The 20,573-nt window shown below is 47.6% G+C and overlaps 1 protein-coding gene across 3 annotated transcripts; it reads right to left on the reverse strand.

The window, feature by feature from the left end:
* Positions 1-1,512: 1,512 nt before the first annotated feature.
* LOC106577772 (uncharacterized) lies at positions 1,513-19,754 on the reverse strand. 3 transcript variants are annotated; one of them, XM_014156103.3, is made up of 4 exons: positions 19,652-19,754; positions 19,028-19,130; positions 4,027-4,123; positions 1,513-3,936 (listed from the first exon to the last, which is right to left on the reverse strand). In XM_014156103.3, the coding sequence occupies exon 4, from the start codon at positions 3,927-3,929 to the stop codon at positions 1,962-1,964; it is 1,968 nt and encodes a 655-aa protein (XP_014011578.1). In that variant the 5' UTR covers positions 3,930-3,936; positions 4,027-4,123; positions 19,028-19,130; positions 19,652-19,754; the 3' UTR covers positions 1,513-1,961. The 3 variants fall into 3 exon arrangements, with proteins under 3 accessions (XP_014011578.1, XP_014011579.1, XP_082820627.1); XM_014156104.3 differs by having other exon boundaries at positions 19,639-19,740; XM_082964501.1 differs by lacking the exon at positions 4,027-4,123.
* Positions 19,755-20,573: the final 819 nt, after the last annotated feature.

Genomic DNA, 20,573 nt, shown 5'->3' on the forward strand with positions numbered 1-20,573 from the left:
GAGCTGGGACTGTGGGGAGGCAGGGCCAGTACGGTGTTGGACCTGGGACTGTGAGGAGGCAGGGCCAGTACGGTGTTGGAGCTGGGACTGTGGGGAGACAGGGCCAGTACGGTGTTGGAGCTGGGACTGTGAGGAGGCAGGGCCAGTACGGTGTTGGAGCTGGGACTGTGGGGAGACAGGGCCAGTACGGTGTTGGAGCTGGGACTGTGGGGAGACAGGGCCAGTACGGTGTTGGAGCTGGGACTGTGGGGAGGCAGGGCCAGTACGGTGTTGGACCTGGGACTGTGGGGAGGCAGGGCCAGTACGGTGTTGGAGCTGGGACTGTGGGGAGACAGGGCCAGTACGGTGTTGGAGCTGGGACTGTGGGGAGGCAGGGCCAGTACGGTGTTGGACCTGGGACTGTGAGGAGGCAGGGCCAGTACGGTGTTGGAGCTGGGACTGTGAGGAGGCAGGGCCAGTACGGTGTTGGAGCTGGGACTGTGGGGAGACAGGGCCAGTACGGTGTTGGAGCTGGGACTGTGAGGAGGCAGGGCCAGTACGGTGTTGGAGCTGGGACTGTGGGGAGGCAGAGCCAGTACGGTGTTGGACCTGGGACTGTGGGGAGGCAGGGCCAGTACGGTGTTGGAGCTGGGACTGCGGGGAGGCAGGGCCAGTACGGTGTTGGAGCTGGGACTGTGGGGAGGCAGAGCCAGTACGGTGTTGGACCTGGGACTGTGGGGAGGCAGGGCCAGTACGGTGTTGGAGCTGGGACTGTGGGGAGGCAGAGCCAGTACGGTGTTGGACCTGGGACTGTGAGGAGGCAGGGCCAGTACGGTGTTGGAGCTGGGACTGTGGGGAGACAGGGCCAGTACGGTGTTGGAGCTGGGACTGTGAGGAGGCAGGGCCAGTACGGTGTTGGAGCTGGGACTGTGGGGAGGCAGGGCCAGTACGGTGTTGGAGCTGGGACTGTGAGGAGGCAGGGCCAGTACGGTGTTGGAGCTGGGACTGTGGGGAGGCAGGGCCAGTACGGTGTTGGAGCTGGGACTGTGAGGAGGCAGGGCCAGTACGGTGTTGGAGCTGGGACTGTGAGGAGGCAGGGCCAGTACGGTGTTGGAGCTGGGACTGTGGGGAGGCAGGGCCAGTACGGTGTTGGAGCTGGGACTGTGAGGAGGCAGGGCCAGTACGGTGTTGGAGCTGGGACTGTGAGGAGGCAGGGCCAGTACGGTGTTGGAGCTGGGACTGTGAGGAGGCAGGGCCAGTACGGTGTTGGAGCTGGGACTGTGAGGAGGCAGGGCCAGTACGGTGTTGGAGCTGGGACTGTGAGGAGGCAGGGCCAGTACGGTGTTGGAGCTGGGACTGTGGGGAGACAGGGCCAGTACGGTGTTGGAGCTGGGACTGTGGGGAGACAGGGCCAGTACGGTGTTGGAGCTGGGACTGCGGGGAGGCAGGGCCAGTACGGTGTTGGAGCTGGGACTGTGAGGAGGCAGGGCCAGTACGGTGTTGGAGCTGGGACTGTGAGGAGGCAGGGCCAGTACGGTGTTGGAGCTGGGACTGCGGGGAGGCAGGGCCAGTACGGTGTTGGAGCTGGGACTGTGGGGAGGCAGAGCCAGCATGGTCCTCCTACTGCCAATAATGAGGAGCACGCACAGCCTACAGGTAAATACTGGAGATCTAACACATACATTTATGCTGTAGTTATGGAGTATAGTTATGGTCTAGATGTTGATCAAGTCAGTTGTGTTTTAGCGTTAATGGTTCAGTGATTCATGTTAGGATTGGTGAGAGAATAAGCTGATACTGGATCTGTGCCTACTTCTACCCAGAGACTCAGTTAGGACAATATAATGTTAGGACAATATAATGTGTTAACCTACACAATTACATATTAGCTGAACCAGGTTTCTTTATGTTTGTTTTATTGGTGAATCTAAACTTTAATCGTCTACTTCTGAATCCCTGAAGAAGTCTTGTATGTGCAGTGTCTATGGAGGCAGTGAAGGGAGCCATGCCTGTTCTGTGGTAACTGGGAAGAAGATTTTGGTCTTGTCCTCCTCCGTTGCTATCTCGCTCAGGAGTTCAGTGAGGACAGCTAGTGAGGCCTTTGTAGCTTTCTCTATGGCACTAGCCTTACACCCTAGCCTGTCCAACACACCTCGATACGCTCCCTTGGTCCCATCCATCTTGCCCTTCCATCGTCGTTTGTATCCTCTCAGCACGGCCAGGTCCGGGGGGGTCCCTGCATTCTCTCCCAGGGCTTTGACTGGCTCCAGCAGGGCCTGGGCGAAGGCATGGACGGCCAGCTGCTCCATGCCCACCAGGGTTAACCCATTCTGGGTCAGCCCCGTGGCCAAGCCCACTTCAGAGGCTCCAGCCCCGGGGACCACCCTGGGCTCTGCTAGGAGGGAGCAGTAAACCCGCAGGGAGGCACGTAAAGCAGCCTCTGCGCTAATCAGCAGGGCCTGGTCTGGGCTACGGACAGTCACTGTGACCTTACAGCAGGCCTCCTCCTCCAGGGGCTCCTCCACCACCACGCTGGCCCAGAGAGGGATACTGGTGGGGGTTTTCCTGGGTGACTGGCGGGTCTTTTTGAGTGAGTGGTGGTGGTGGGTTGTTGGGCTTGTCAGATGCCCTTTAGGCCTGTGTAGTCGTCGCCTGCGCTGGGCAGAGCGGACCAAGGTGATATGCTTGTAAATCTTTCTCTGAGTGGAGCAGCGGGACATGAGCTTGGCAAAGCTGCCATGGATCAAGACCTCATACAGACCTCTTCTGTCACTTCTGTTCCTCTCCTCTCCTCTGACCTTCTGAACCTCTGGCTCCACCGTCTCTCCTTCAGTCTCTCCCTCTCTCCATACCTCCCCTTCTCCTTCTGACCTCGCTCTCCATATCTCCAGGCCCAGATCCACCCAGTCGTCAAACGTATTTTCTTCCTTACCTTCATCATCCTCCGTTTCTTCATCATCCATTTGTTTCATAGCATCCTCCATCTTCTGACATATTCTCCGTTTAACTTGGTTCTCTAACTCTTCCTTTGTTTCTTCCTCTCTGAGTGCCTCATTGATGTTTGTCTCGTTTTCTCCCTCCTCCACTTCACTAGCCTCTGCAGTCCTTTCACTCTCCATCTCTTTCCCCTTTTCCTTCCCCTCCTCCTTCATTATCTGAACTTCTTCATCTCCAGTCCTCTCCTCCTCTCCCGTGATCTGTATCAGCTCCTCTCCATCTGTTTCTATCTGTCCATCCTCGGTCTCTGAACCCTGGTCTGGTATAGCCTTCTCTAGCACCGTACACACTCTGACACAGCTGGGGTCAAAGGTAACTCCTTCCCACACCTCTCCTCGGTCACCAGAAGTTATGGGTCTCCAGCTGTGAACACAGCACCGGGCCACCACCCCCGACAGCAGGGCTTCGAACCCTGGCTGCCAGGAGGAGAGGAAGGGTCCCAGGATGGCCCTCACATCCAGCTCCTCCCTGGGGTCCTTCAGGGCCCCACAGGCCATCCCCTCTAACAGAGCCAAGGCCCTGCCACACGCCTGGCGGTAGCCCCCCTGGATCTCAGCCCCAGTCACCCCCAGGGTTAGTAGGTCCTTGGCCTGGGTCAGGAGAGAGGCGGCCAGGAGGAGGACCATCCCTGCCCCATCACCGTGCTCTCTGGCCTGGGTAGAGGCTGCGGAGGCCAGGGTGAGGGCGGAGGGGTCCTCCAGAGCCATGTGGGTTAGGACGGAGAGGGTGTCAGGGCTGGTGACTGGGGAGCTGGAGAAGCCGTGGGGGAAGCGGAAGAGAAGGGATTTGTCTAAGCCCCTGGGACCGTAGCATGGGCGGAGACGCTGTCCCAGGGCCACACAGGGCTCTACATGGAGGGCCTCCTGGGGACGTTGCTTAGGGATCCCGGGCCAACTGGGGATCTTACGGATTTTAGGAGTGTCTGTTGCTGGGGTGTGGTCGTCAATTATCATGTTGAGTCTGTAAAGAGGGACAGAGAGCGAGAGGTTAGCAGGCATTTTTTTTAATAGTTCTCCACTTTGCCATTAAAAGTATTCAACTTCAACTCACCAGGCAGAGAGAGAGAAGAGTTGGTAGGAAGTGTACAGATGGATTTTAAGTTAGAGAGAGGGGAGGAGAATGATCATGTTGTGGGGGGTGGGGGGGTCTAAAGAGATAGAGAGGGAGGTTAGTTTGACAGTTAGAGAAAGCCGAATAAAAAACATTTTCCCTGGAGTGAACTGGTAGTGGATCCCATCATGACGACTGTGGTGTAGCGTAGCACTGTGACGGAGGAGTGAACTCTAAAGCTCTCACAGGCCATCCACTCCACACACAATCACACGCAACCCCCCCAGTCTAACATATGTCCACAGAACGTGGCTGCTATGTACCTCTGCTCAGCTCTGCCTGGAGGAACAAGGGTTTGACATTAACATGGAGTGGACGGGCTCTCTGACAGACAGGCACAGGAGAGGAGGCTGTCCTAGACTGCGTCCCATAACACCCTATTCCCTGTATAATGTTCTACTTTGACCATGGCCCAAAAGAGTCTGGCCAAAAGTAGTGCACTAATCACGACTCCAATACCATCATTAAGTTTACCGATGACACAACAGTGGTAGGCCTGATCACCGACAACGACGAGACAGCCTATAGGGAGGAGGTCAGAGACCTGACCGTGAGGTGCCAAGACAACAACCTCTCCCTCAATGTGATCAAGACAAAGATGATGATTGTGGACCACAGGAAAAAGGAGGACCAAGCACACCACTGTTCTCGTCAACGGGGCTGTAGTGGAGTAGGTTAAGAGCTTCAAGTTCCTTGGTGTCCACATCAAACTAACATGGTCCATGCACACCAAGACAGTCATGAAGAGGGCACGACAAAACCTATTCCCCCTCAGGAGAATGAAAAGACTTGGCATGGGTACTCAGATCCTCAAAAGGTTCTACAGCTGCACCATCGAGAGCATCCTGACTGGTTGCATCACTGGCTGGTATGGCAACTGCTCGGCCTCTGACCGCAAGGCACTACAGAGGATTGGTGCGTATGGCCAAGTACATCACTGTGGCCAAGCTTCCTGCCATCCAGGACCTCTCTATACCAGGCGGTGTCAGAGGAAGGCTCTCAAAATTGTCAAAGACTCCAGCCACCCTAGTCATAGACTGTTCTCTCTCCTACAGCACGGCAAGCGGTACCGGAGCGCCAAGTCTAGGTCCAAGTGGCTTCTAAACAGCTCCTACCCCCAAGCCATAAGACTCCTGAACATCTAATCAAATGGCTACCCAGACTATACGCATTGCCCCCCCACCCTCTGTTTTACGCCACTGCTACTCTGTTATTATCTATGCATAGTCAATGTGCAGGGGCACCGGTTAGTCGAGTTAATATGTACATGTACATATTAGTCACTTTAATAACTGTACCTACATGCGTGTAATACAATTTGATATGGGAAGTAGGGTGCCGCAATTTCGGAGGCTGTCCTAGACTAAAGACCAGAACATCTCTCTGGGACCATGGCTATTTGGATAGGAATAGGAAGCCAACAGAGAAGGCTACACATTGCTTGGGGCTAGGAGTTCACGCAAAGCGAATACGCAACATATTGCCTATGTTTTTTTACCTCAATCTACACACACAATACCCCATGACAAAGCGAAAACAGGTGTTTAGAAATGTTATGAAAATACCTTATTTACATAAGCATACAGACCGTTTGCTATGAGACTCGAAATTGGATGTCAAGTGCATCCTGCTTCGATTGATCATTGTTGAGATGTTTCTACAACTTGACTCGAGTCCACTTGTGGTAAATTCAATTGATTGGACATGATTTGAAAAGGCACAAACTTGTCTATATAAAAAGGTCCCACATTTGACAGTGCATTTCAGAGCAAAAACCAAGCCATGAGGTCAAAAGGAATTGTCCGTAGAGCTGCGAAACAGGACTTTGTCGAGGCACAGATCTGGGGAAGGGTACCAAAAGATTTCTACCGCATTGAAGGTCCCCAAGAAAACTGTGGCCTCCATTATTCTTAAATGGAAGAACTTTGGAACCACCAAGACTCTTCCTAGAGTTGGCCGCACTGCCAAACTGAGCAATCGGGGGAGAAGGGCCTTGGTCAGGGAGGTGACCAAGAACCCGATGGTCACTCTGACAGAACTCCAGAGTTATTCTGTAGAGATGGGAGAACCTTCCAGAAGGACAACCATCTCTGCAGCACGTCACCAATCAGGCCTTTATGATACAGAGTGGCCAGACGGAAGCCTCTCCTCAGTAAAAGGCACATGACAGCCTGCTTGGAGTTTGCCAAAAGGCACCTAAAGGACTCAGACCTGAGCTAATGAAACCAAGATTGCCAAGCGTCACCTCTGGAGGAAACCTTGCACCATCCCTACAGTGAAGCATGGTGGTGGCAGCATCATACTGTGGTGATGTTTTTCAGCGGCAGGGACTGGGAGACTAGTCAGGATTGAGGTAAAAATGAACGGAGCAAAGGATCTTTGATGAAAACCTGCTCCAGAGTGCTCAGGACCACAGACTGGGGCGAAGGTTCACCTTCCAACAGGACAACCACCCTAAGCACACAGCCAAGACAAATGCAGAAACTTCCCAAATACAGGTGTGCCAAGCCTGTAGCGACATACCCAAGAAGACTCTAGGCTGTAATAGCTACCAAAGGTGCTTCAACAAAGTACTGAGTAAAGGGTCTGAATACTTATGTAAATGTGATATTTAATACATTTGCTTTGTCATTATGGGCTATTTTTTGTAGATAGTTTTTTTCCCCTCAATTTAATTTTAGAATAAGGCTGTAATGAAACAAAATGTGGAAAAAGTCAAGGGGTTTGAATACTTTCCAAAGGCACTGTATATTTCCTACCTGCAGGTTATTGAAGTCAACCCCCCCCCCCCCAAAAAAAAAAATTGGGTCGAGTAAATATTGCTCATCACACCGCGTTAATACTGTTTACCTCTCCGCCTGTCATCAGTCAGGACAGCCCCAGATTCTAAGAGAGGGAGGAGAGAGGAGCGGGAGAACATCAGAAAACAACAACTGTGACATTTTCTATGATCAGACTCAGAGAGCTGATTCGTTCACTGTCATTCTGTCACTAGACTAGTAGCGTAAGTTAGATGTTGTGTTCTAGCGTTCTCTCTGCATCATTATAAGGAAGAGAACCTAAAAGCTTGTCACGCGAGGGTAGCCTGTCACTGACTAACCATTCAGGCCTAAGGCGCCATACACAAAAACAGTGCACACACGCATGCACGCACACACACACGCATGTACGCACGCACGCACGCACGCACGCACACACACACACACACACACACACACACACACACACACACACACACACACACTCGTCTCCTGACTCATGTATGATTCTTTCTGGCCCATCATCCCATCCCCAGCCTGTGTAGTCATCCTTATCTCTTGATTAGGATGAGTCCTCCTAGTCCTGTCCCGGTCGGGGCTCCCATCACATGACACGTGTGCTAATGTGGCATCGCTCAGCAGCCTGCCTACCACCCAAGTGAGGGCCCTGCTGACCTAAATAGGAGTGACATTCAGCAGGCAAGGGGATAGAAGGTGAAGGGAGAGAAGGATGGAGAAGAGGGAGGAGTGCTGGGTCGAGCACTGGGGGACGAGCGACTAAAAATAACTATTGGTTCTCTCTCCTGGTGGAGAGCACAATGTGATGGAGGAGCCATGGCACAGTGGTGGAGGCCACAGAGAGAGAGCCCTCTCTGACAAGCCTGGCCTAGAGGTCACTGACACACATTCCCCAGAGTACTAGTCTGGGCTACACTCCATAATGAAGACATATGAGTAGACACAGGAGAGCCCAGTCATGTCTAATGAGGTCAAAAGGTCATCAAATATTTACAGCACCACACTCTGCTGTGTACAGTATCACAACCACTGGAGCGCTCCCTGTACCTTTTACCATAGGTCAAGCATTAATCCATATGAATTAATTAGGTGGAGAGGGGAGGGGAGGGCCATGTAAATAAGACATTATTGGTGGAGGGAGGGAGGGAGGGAGGCGCAGGCAGCTGATTAGGTGTGGAGTAGCTTTGAGGCTTTCAGGGTGTTCTGAAGTGAGCTTTGACTTTACGGGGTTGAATTAAACATCTCTCTGTAGGCTGAGACATAACATAGACGACAGTGATACACGTTCTATAACGTTGTATTCCCACGCACTCCACCATTACAGACGTACATAACACAGGATGTGTGTGTGTTGCACTGCTCTCTTTCATGCATAATGCAACTTTTTGTTTTATATTTTTCGTTTGATGCCATTGTTATTTATACTGCTAATAACCATAAAGAGAGTATGCGAATAGAGGGAGAAACATAAAGGTGAGGTAAAATATGCCAGAGGAGGGAAGGAGAGGGGGAGAAAGGGGGGAAATGAAAGAGTGATCTGAGTGTATGTTTATTTATTTCCCCTTTGTTATATCAGGTTAGTCCCATAGCAACTCCGTAAGCATCTACAAACATGAGATGTACTATGGCTCTTTAGAGAATGATCCAACTACTCCCACCATACCATCTCCCTCCCAGGACTGACTCGCCTCCCTCTTAACTTTCATCCAAACGTTCATCCAGCAGCTACTTTCCCTCCTCAATCTTCCGACTAATACATTTTTATACTGAGTGCACCACACGAGAGAGTGTCCGCACTTCCAAGACCCAGATATTTCTGAAGGCTAAGTTACAGCTCTGGAATATGACGGAAACAGGGGAAGCCCAGCCTGCATAGTGAACTGTTAGTGACAATGCCTTTAGCATAAACTGACATAAATAGCTTGGCGACAGCAGATCTTAATAAAATGGACGCCACGCATGTGCACACACACACACGCCTCTGAAGAGATTCAGTATGCCACCCCCGGTCCTCTCCAAATACTACTGCCTCACCATCAAGAGCGTCCTGACCAGTTACGTCATGGCCTCCAGTGGGGGATGAAGACGCCCCAGTAAATCACTGGGACCATGCTCCCACCCATACAGGACATCTACTAGAAGCGATGCAGAGGAAGGCACACAGGATCAACAAGGACCCCACACACCCCAGCCACGAGCTGTTCTCTCCCTTACCGTTGGGCAGAGGGTATCGGAGCACAGGTCTGATACCAACAGGCTCAGAGACTGTTTCTATCTTCAAGCCATCAGACTGCTGAACACTTGAACTAGACTGACCACCTGCACTGACACTCCACACCTTAGCATAGGCACTCACTCATGCACACACCCACACAGACAATGACACACACAAACAACGGCACACACAAACATACCCATTCATGCTACGGCACACACACCCACACACACCTATTCATGCTACGGCACACACACACACACACACACACACACACACACACACACACACACACACACACACACACACACACACACACACACACACACACACACACACACACACCCATTCATGCTACGGCACACACGCGCTGCCAGACTCTCATTAGTGCTCAATTTATACACTTACCCTCCAATCCTCCCTTTCTCTGATACACATGTAAATATTGGACTAAAATACATACTTATGCTAAAATGTTTATTCTATTCCACTGAGACATTTACTGTTTGTATTTCTTATCTTTTCCTATTTTTTTTTTTTAAACTCTGTTTATTCAGTTTTACACACAAGACAACACAAGAAAATATAAATAATATACTCAACTAGAAAAATAACTAGAAAAAAAAAGATTAGCTTTAAAGATACCGTACTTTAGACAAGTTAAACACACCGGGCAGAAGGCTACAAAGGTTAAAGGGCAATCTGTAGTACAGGTACAGAGCGGACACCTCACCATTGTTCCTGTAAACAGTCAAGGGATAGGGGTGGAGAAATGCAACCACTCACAGACAGTCATGGCCACAGACCGACCATCCACTGGACCAAAAATAAAGTTTACAATGCTTTAAAAGAAAAATAATTATAATAATAATGTTATGTAATAACAGGGCAAAACAAGCTCACATTTTAGTCTCTGACCGGGCAAGATGAACAAGGCATCCACAGGTCACAATCAAAAAGCACATCATCAACCTTAATGCACCCCCCCCCCCCCCCCCCCTCTAGTTTCAGAGAGCACAACACATCTCTCACCCAATATGTATAAGATGGGGGAGCTGCCATCTTCCAGTTCTGTAGTATTAGCCGTCTAGCTAAAAGAGTTGTATAAGCAACAGTGTCCAACTGAATTCTTGACATGGGGGTACCTATGGACAGTACTCCAAAAAGGGCTGTAAGGGGAGACGGATCTATAACAGTGTCATATATATCAGAGAAACATTTAAATATTAATTCCCAGAAACCTGACAGTTTATGACAGCCCCAAAACATATGCAACAGCGTGGCTGGTTCCATTTTACATCTGACACAGGTAGGATCAAAATCAGAGAATATTCTTCCAAGTTTGGCCCCGGACCAGTGGATACGGTGAACCACCTTGAATTGAATGAGGCTGTGTCTAGTGCTAAAAGAGGACAAATGCACCCTGTGCAGCACAGATTCCCAGGTGTCTTCCCCAAGTTCCTCCCCCAAATCCTTTTCCCATCGAGTCTTTAAAGGCACCAAAGAAGGGTTCTGTAAGTCATTAATGATTGCATATACATCTGAAATTGCGCCCCTAGGAAGCTTGTTCAGCTCAAAGATGCTCTCTATAGCTGTACTCGCAGGCCTATGGGGAAATTCAGGTGTGTTAGCTCTGACAAAGTTCCTATTCTGGAGATAGAGGAAAAAGTGGGATTGGGAGAGGTTGAACCTTTCCAGTAGCTGAGCAAAAAAGGCAAAAGTATCATCAAAGAATAATTGGGCTAGTGAGGAGAGGCCTAGTGAGTGCCAGATGGCAAAAGCCCCATCATTTAAAGACGGAGGAAATAAAATGTTCTGATTGATTGGGCCTGATAGAGAAAAGCCTCGGAGGCTACTGATTCCAAATTTTAAGAGACTGCTTTACAATTGGTTTGACACACCTTTTGCCTAGGGACACTGGGAGAGACAAGCACAACACAGAAGAAAGTGCAGCAGGTTTACACAATTCAGACTCCATCTGGACCCAGAGTGGTCTACAGAAGGGCTCTGAAATTTGCAGCCCAATAGTATGTCTGAAAATTTGGTAGAGCTAAACCACCCAATGCCTTAGGCTTCTGTAAATATTTTCTACCAATCTGTGGTACCTTGCCATCCCAAATAAAATACATGAATGTTTGATCTAGTGAATTAAAAAAAGATTTTGGAATAAAAATGGGTAAACATTGAAATAAATATCAAAATTTGGGCAACACATTCATTTTAATGACATTAATCCTTCCGATAAGAGAAAGAGGTAGCGAATTTCAAAAAGTAAAAGATTGTTTGAAACTGTCTGCTAGAGCAACAAGCAAGTTTTCCTGATATTTCCTTGTCACTAACACCCAAGTAGGTGAATTGATCCCAGATAATCCTAAACTGAAAACTTGTAAAAGAGCACTTTAAAGCAGCCTTATTTACAGGAAAAAGCTCACTCTTGCCTAGATTCAGCTTGTACCCTGAGATTGATCCAAACTTTTTAAGAACAGATAAGGCACATGGCAATGAGGTATCAGGGTTGGAGATAAACAAAAGGAGGTCGTCAGCATATAGCGAGACTTTCTGCTCTAAGCCCATCCTGATTATACCTTGAATGGCATCATTAGAGCATAGTGCAATGGTGAGAGTCTCGATTGCCAAAGCAAACAACAAGGGGGAGAGTGGACAACCCTGTCTGGATCTGCGGTGCAAGGGAAAATAGTCAGAGGACAAGTTGTTAGTCCGTACCGAAGCCATGGGGGAAAAATAAAGAATCTTTATCCACGCAATGAATTTGGGGCCAAACGCCAAATCTGTAAAGGGCAGCTGTTAGGTAGTCCCACTCAATGCGGTCAAAAGCTTTTTCCTCATCAAGTGAGACCACCACATCTGGGTCCCCCGATGCTGGGGAGTACAGTATATTCATAAGGCGTCTAATATTGAAAAACAAATGCCTATTTCTCACAAAGCCAGTCTGGTCAGAGTGTATTACTTGGTGCAGCGGGCCTTCCGTACGGATGGCTAAGAGCTTGGCTAGGATTTTGTAATCACAGTTTAAAAGCAAGATTGGGCGATAGGATCCACATTCCAAGGGTCTTTGTTTTTCTTTAATAGTAATGAAATTGAAGCCTGATTAAAAAAAACTAGATGGTAGCTTTGAGGTATTAAGGCACTCTGCAAATAATCGAGACAAGAATGGGCAAAGCAGACCAGAAAACTTCCTGTAAAATTCGGTTGGAAAACCGTCCGGACGGTCACTGAGACACTATGTAAACAACCTGAATAGGTGAATGAGACAGCCTAGAAACAAAGGAGTTAAGTAAAACCTTAATACAATGAAATTAAAATGACTGAATGCTTGTAAGGCAAGCACACTAGATGATCAAAACATTAGATCACATCGAATAAGCCTGAATGGGTTCCCCAACTCCCCAACTATACAAGACTAGTATGTTATAACTAAACATAATTGTACCACAGGTGGGCTACTTACTATCCACAGTTCGCAAGCAACAGTTGCTGATCTATGAGCAAGTTCAAGAGTTCTTGATGTGACGTTGAATGTGAGCCATAGCCTCATCCGGAGACTCAAATCTGTAGTCTTTACCATCATGAGATAGCCATAAACGGGCCGGGAATCGCAGTCCATACTTCACACATGGATGGTCCCGTAGTAGTCATTTGGCCTGCCCGAAAGCTGTGCGCTGCCTGGAAACAGTGGGGGAGTAGTCCTGGTAGATAGAGAAGCTCTGTCCTTGAAAGCTCAGAGTGGTATTGCGGGCTCGTCGGAGAATCTCCATCTTCTCATGGAAAAAGTGCACTCGAAGAATTATGTCACGGGGCCTCTCACCATCCCGGGGCTTTGGGCGCAGCGACTGGTGGGCACGATCAATCAGGGGCTTCTCATCCAAGGGCAAGAACATCCTTCAGCAGCCCAGAAATGAAATCAGTGGCGCGAGGGATTTCCGCTGACTCTGGAACCGATACCAGTCTCAGGTTATTGCGGCGAAAGAATCCCTCTAAACTCACACAACTCTCCTGCACCTTTTTCAAATCCGCAGCCAGGCGTTTCACGTCAGCCTCCAGGGAGGTAGTTAAGTCGGAGACATTGGTAGCGGAGGTCTCCAGTGCTGCAATTGCTGTAGTGTGCAACTCTGTTGTTGTTTTGAGTGATGTGATTGCTGGCACCGTCTCGTTCTGCAGGATGGTTAGATCTGCTTTTAAAGAATAAGAAACCTCCTGTATTCGGGCCTCAATCGTAGCAGCTACCTCCGTTTTCATTTCAACTATCTCAGAGCGTAGTAGTTTGATGGCCTCGAGAATGTTCATTTTAGCGCCGCCAGGCCAAGCCGCACCCGCGGGTAAAGTGTGAGTTCCCGGGCCCTCAGTCTCAGGAGAGGGCTATGATGAGAGTGGGTCTTGTAGGCCGGGTTTTCTCAAAGTCATGTTTTTAGCCTTATGTTTCAAAGACATGCTGACATTCGAAAGCAAAGTAGTCTTGGTTTTTACGGGAAGGGATCACCAAACTAATATTTGAAAATAAATACGGTTCTGCTGCAAAATTCACATAAACTTTAAGAATACTGCGGGAGTAAACGGAAAACACGTCAGTCGCACATGGCGTCCCTCCAAGCGGGCCCTTTTATTAATTCTTATTGTTGTTGCGAACCATGTGTATCCTGTACATACCATGACTAATAAAACTTGAAACACCAGAACACAACGGGCATGGGATGTTCCCAGCAGACCAACTCATAGACACCTCCAGTACATTAGTTGTACATTAAAGTACAGAAAAGTCAGGGAAAGATCCACAGAACTCCAGTGCTGTAGTGTGCTACACCTCCCTATAACCTGCCTGCTGCAGCCCTGCCCTGGGCCACCAGTGTCACGGTTACATTTTTAAACATGTGATTGTTTTTAAAATATTAACAACATACAGAGCCCCCTAGCTCGGAGCTCGTCTTCCACACGAATTAGCTTTTGCGCCGTAAACGACGGAGGGATGAAAATCGAGAAAGTGATGTTATATTCATATGGTAGTTACAACGGAGGTTAGAAGTTGCCTGCTAATATCACAGTGTGACTGTAATTTCTGGTGACAGTACGGTTGTGGTGAGACACGGTACCATGTTAGCACCTGCCGTGGTAACAGGCTGCTTAAGGTCAACAAGGACCAACTGACTTCCTCCTCAGAGAGAGAGAACTTCACATGCAGCTTGGAAGGAGGACGAGGAGAGGTAGACTGATCTGTTTTGAGCTGTCTTGCCAATGGCTGACAATGACCATAGGAGTTGGCAAAACAGCACAAACATGCTAAAGAATGTTGCCGCTGTTAAGGCTGTTTCTCTTGGGGTGAAGAATATTTGTCCTCCTAGAAGAGTGACTTTTCATGAAGTTTAAGTCTATTTCTGTTTACTGGAAGATAGGGCACCAGAAAACCTTGAAATGATTGTCAATGGAGATAGAAAGGGAGAGAGAGTGATGTATTCAAGGGAGTGCACATCCAAAAAGAGAAGGATGAGCTGAGGAGGGGAAAAAGAGTGAGCGAGACAGAGGAGGAGAAAATAGAGAGAGGTGCCAGGGGCAGATGAGGATGCCATGGAGGAGGCAGAGCAGCGGAGAGAGACAGTGATGAAGTGGTGGAGAGCGGAAGAGAGGGAAAGAAGGAGGAATAATAGATGACAATAGAAGTGCATTAGAGAGCGGTGGGAAGGGGGCTACGCGCATGTCCGTGTGTGCGTCCTCAGACTACCATGAGAGGACAGGAGACAGGGGGACACGCAGTGCAAAGTGGACGCAGTGGATCCAGTTGTATCATGTTATAGCAGGTGACAAACTGCCATGGTCCCCGTCCTACAAATAACTAGCCCTCTCTCTTACTGGTACATCTACCTTACATAGAGCAACCTCCTTTCTATTGAGTCACTGAGTCTGTAACATGGAAGCATGAAAAGACACCTTAAAACTAACTAACTAACTACTAGAAGTCATATCTGAAGTGCCTTAAGGGAATAATATCGAACAGTCTGTGCTGTCAGACGGGAAAAGATTAGATAGCAAATCATTATCAACAAAGGTGGCCTCATTCACACCACAGGCTACCTAGTAAAAACGCACTGAAACAAGACAGCGTCATCACTCACTTCTCAGTCGTCGCCCTCCCTCGGCTTGTACCCCCCTGCCCTCTGCCTTCCTCCTACACACGTCTGCCTCCGTCTACCTCCTTCCCTCCCCTCTGCCTCCCCAGCTACCCTCTGAAGTAGGCTGTCATGTGGAGTGTGAGTGGTCTTCTCCTCTGCCATATGCGTGGCGTGTAAGAGTATAAACTAGCTGTCACCACACCGATGCTGCTTCTTCCTGTTGGAATTCATATCAGACACAACAAAGGAGGTGGCTGCATGGCGAGGTCACGGGCCACAACCATCCTTCCTACATTATTCATGGGCCACTTCCCTGTCCGCCACACACACACAGCAGCTGAGTTTGTACTGTCACGTCGCAACAAGGTCACCCGTCAGCGTTTGATTGAATTTGGGAGACAATATTTTGAAAATTACTTTCGAAATGTTATTGATAGACTGTAGGTTTAGATTTGCTTATATTTGAGTTGATAATTTGCGAGTTTGGAAGACGGCAGTGTTTTTTCTCCACTCCCCGAATGTCATCGCATCATGAAATTTTAAAATTTGCCTTCCCCTGTCATTGTTTGTACTTCTTTGCTTACATAATTAAGCAGCGAGGGAGGCAGACGGCCTAGATGGTGTCTCCTGACATGGGATGTGCGTCCAAGGGGCTCCACCTAAGGACCGTCCACCACTGGGCCTCCCTGGAGCTGGGCTCCGAGGCTGGGGAGGGGGCGATTGAGCTGGGGGATGAAAAAGGTGGAGAAGCCCAAGCTGTTCTACGCCGACTACTCCTTCATTGTCCTTGTGAAGGATAACACTACAGGGGCCCTGCTACTGTTGGGGCTCTGGACCAGGCTGAGGGGGACTGCCTTGCATGATGTGCAGTAGTGGGACCACCCCACTGGAGACTACACATTCGCTCTCTGTACTCACACACATGCTGAAGCCATTGAGACTGACAATCATTGGCCCCTCTTAGACTCTCTCTATGACACACATTCACAAAACCTAGCGGACTAGCAGACAGTTAGACATTGTGTTTCGTAGGCTGACTAACTGGCCCACTGAGACTGGCACTGCCACTCACTATGACACACTATCAGGCTGCCACGTCTTTACACTGACAATAACACCCTCCCCCCCTCCCCCCGACACTGGCACGCTCACACAGACTGTCTGACACTTACGGCACACATGAATGGAAGTATAATACATTACCACACATAACAGAAACACTGAAACGCTAATTTAGAGGGACTGACACACACAGGTCCTCTCTTGGCACTGGCGCGAGAGTCAACAACAGTAACAAAATGACAAACAAACAAACAAACTTGCACACCGACAAACACTAACGTTCTGACAAACCAATCTGGCACCAGTTGACAAAACGAGAACAACAACAAGACTAACAGTCACGGACGGAGACACAGACACCGAGTCATTCAAGGAGACATGCGGAGGTAGGCAGTTATGTGACGTGGCGGGCAGATGAAGGGTGCTCTCTGTGGGACTGATAAGCTGGCTAGAGGCCCCCCTTCCCCTGGCCCCCTGGGTGTCTACTGAAGGAACGATCGTTGTGTGTGTGTGCTGCATGCTTGCGCTCCTGTGTGTGTGTGTGTGTGTGTGTGTGTCTCCTGAGAAGAGCAATCGCTAAGCCAAGTAGTTATTGATGGGACTGGCTTAATGTTAATGTCTCAGAACAACACATACGGACCAGGTACCTTGTAATTCCATCAGGGATCAATGAGGCCAGGGACTTTTGTTGTGCCACTTACAAAGCTGTAACTAATCTATGGCACCCGACTGGACACATTGACTTTAATGTAGCTAATTTCATTATTATGGGCTATCAATGTCAACGTTATGGATTTGCATTTGTCTTAAGATGTATTACAATGCTGGAGGGATCAGTTAGTGTACGACTGAATAGTACCAACCTCTGAAAATGACTGTGTTCATTGTATGCGATTGAGTGGGAGGTTTTATTTTTATAGCATGATATGAAACATTGCTGCACTATATTGTAAGCTTTTTGATATTTTTTTTTTCAACGCTTCAGCAAGACATCTACTTATTTTCTATGTCAATAAAGCTGTTCTTTTTAAATTTTGCGTTGCATTTCTCAATCCATTCACCTACATTTAGCGACGATAGAGTAGATAATTGAGAGAACACAGACAGATTATTGCCAATTCAGTTGAGACCACAATAACTGTCCACCCTTGACAGCAGTCAGCAGTGATAAAGACAGAGTGCTGCTTTTTTAATACTTCCTCCTCGCACTAAAATGGATCGGCTCGTCTGGAGCCTCAGAGGTCTATGAAACTAGATTTAGAGGCCAGAACACACATCAAGATATTGAGCTTTGAGTCTTGACAAATTGCACACTGATGGGGGCCTAGCAGGACCCACAGCCCCCATGACAGTTATGGCTGCCCTAAAACTTACCCAACAAACTTTCCGTCCAGAAGGCTACAAAACAAGCAAGACAGGAAATATGACCGTTTGTTCTCCACAAATGAATTATTGAGAAATAAAAACGGGAGGGGGGGGGGAGTCACTCTTTGCCATTAATCTTAAAAAAGAATAAGTGTCCCTGCATGGACATGTTTTATTCAAATGTTTTAGTCTCTAGTTTTTTTTGGCTGATTCCAATGGATGCCTTAATGCTTTGCTAGTCGCACAGACGTCCAGATGTCATAACTTTTGCAGGACCTGCAATGTTTGTGACCAAAATAGAAATATGTTACAGTTTCTTAGTGGGTTAAAGTGTAAATGGGTTGCAACATCTGTCCTGTTAGGAACTATGGAATATGCTGCCCAGAGACAAGCCTGTAGACTGCTAATGCACATTCTTGAAGTCTCTGATATTGTACCAACTATCACAACACTATTTATTATTATTATTTAATAAGCAGCATTGCTACTAAAACACTAATCCCAAAGTACAGGACTACACAGTACTAGATCAGCTAGTGAACTAGGTAACAATATGCTGTTGTTCTGGCTGTGTGTGTGCTGACTAAGCCATACTGCAGTAGTAATGTACAGTATAAGGTATAAAGAGTAGTGGCTGAGTAAACACAAAGCCCCATTGACAGCAGACTGATGAGCATGCAGGCTGTTGCTGTTCTGTGTGTGCATACATCAATCTTGCTCACAGCATCAGCCCTCCTGCTGACTCACATTCATTTTCTATTTAGCTCAAAAGCAGCTAGCAGAGAGCTTTGCAAAAGAGAGTATTTACTTTCCTTCTGAGACGCAGTCAAATCTCAAGACAGAGTGAAATACAAACACAGCTCTAAATGTATCTCTATATCATTCTGTTTATGTCGACGTGTCTTGAGATTTTACTCCACCATTTACTCTGGTCCTCGGCTACAGAACTATTAACCAATAGATACATTACACACTCAAGAACATTTTGTGTAGATGTTTACAAGATGGCATGAAGAGTAAAGTTTACTCTCTCCCTGAAGGTCAATGCGCACATGCACGCACACACACACACACACACACACACACACAGTCTGTCTATGGAATAGACAGGTAATTGAGTTGAATACATTATGGGGGCTAGGGGTTGAATGACAGAGCTACATTATCACAGCCAAAAGCTTCCAATATAGCTTCCACCATATAAAGGGGTTAAGGGAATCTCTGGTTGCATCTCTGTTTTTAAATAAAAGTTTACAAAAAGCTGGCCTTGAACTAAATCTCCCCTGCTGCCGTTTGTCAAGGTTCAGCTCTGAGCGGCCTGTGCCATCGGATGCACAACAGAGAGTTGAAAGAGTGCACTCCCTCCTCTCCTAGTCGAGGAGAATCCCAGCCGCGGTACTTACCCTTTTGAGTAAAAAGGCCAATTGCTCACTATGGCTGTGTGATCCTCAAGGGTCAACGGGCAGATAGGAATCTTACAGGTGCCTGTCCATTTTCGCCTTGTCTCTTTTAAAAGCATGAGAAGTGGAAATGGTGAAAAGTGAAAGAGATGTGTTAGGTTAGAAAATGTTTGATGTTTCAAAATTGTTTCAGCCTCTTAGTCATGTCGACATGTGAGGGACCTCTGTAGGTAACGTTTGGCCTACAGTTTGTTCATGCTCCGCCATCATTTGGAGGAGAGCTAACTGAGGGATGCAATAGTGAATAGGCTTACTAAGGATGTATTTTGTTAATATTTAAATGAGTAAATGCAAAATTGTCCCATGGCCTTGATTTTCTCGAGTTTGTTAAGTGTTTACTAATGACATGTCCAGTTTAGTTTCACATTCATAATGCGAACGTTTCATTGACCTAATCCTACTCATCCAGGCTCAGGCACTCTGCAGTGAGTCAGGGACGCTCTTTTAAATCCATATTTTTTTTATAATTAAGATATTTTTCAGCAGGAATGTAATATGTCAATTTCAGTGCAGAATGTGTAACATATGCTTATAATTTTCGCAATATCACTCACTTTGTTGACTTACCGTAGTCCTCGGTTAAGAATGATTTTGTAAATTGTGTAGATGACAGTTGGTTGTATTCGCTCAAACCTGGCACGCGGACTCGGGGACCCAGCTGTGTTCACGTGCTGCATTTCTGACTACTGTTTATTTTGTATTATTTATATGGAATTTATCACTTATAGCTAGGGAACTTGATGCATCAATGTGGGAGTGTAAAATGTGTACGCACATGACAAATGTGCCAACCTGCTTCCAGCTTTTTTTTCATGAACTTTTCTTCCTCCCCATCAAAATCGGGGTGGCCTAATTTTCGCAATTGGCAATCAGTCTTTTTGCTTTATGAGCGAATTAGGCTCACATTATTGTAGACGGCTTGCCTTCTCGTGGGACCCGAGTGCAACCGAGAAAGGGAGTTGAAAATGGTGCAAGCGCCGTTTGCATGGAGACGTGTCTTACAGGCGTGCCTCTACAAATCACGAGAGTGGGGGCAACAACACAGAAGAAACTTAACAGTTACTAGCCAGTTTACTCAAACCGTTTTATATCTAGTGGTTTTAGAGTATGTAAGAATAAACTGCTAAATCATTACAAACGTGGATTTACAACAGTATTATTACCTTACGAAAGGGAAGGTGGTTGTCAACTAGTTCAAGTTATATTGTTACATGCACAAGTACAGTGCAATGCTTAACTTGCATGCTAGTTAGCTAAGATATTTGGTCTGCAGCTCCCAGTAGCTAGCTAACGTTAGCTAGTCAAATGGGGTTGCTAAGTACCTCTGATGTACAAATATACAATTTTGGAAAGGAAATTATGCACTCCTTCAGAGGCGTTATAACGCCAAACTTTTAACGAAAAAAAAGTGTATTACGTTAGCTAGCTAACGTTACTGTATGTTAAATAAATTATACAGAAAAATGTGTATCACGTTAGCTAGCTATGT

Source organism: Salmo salar, chromosome 18, assembly GCF_965601325.2.
Source record: "Salmo salar chromosome 18, fSalSal1, whole genome shotgun sequence".
Lineage (NCBI taxonomy): Eukaryota > Metazoa > Chordata > Actinopteri > Salmoniformes > Salmonidae > Salmo > Salmo salar.

Excerpts from the sequence above, each read along its gene's own strand:
- LOC106577772 (XM_082964501.1), bottom strand. The coding sequence starts at position 3,929 with ATGATAATTGACGACCACACCCCAGCAACAGACACTCCTAAAATCCGT.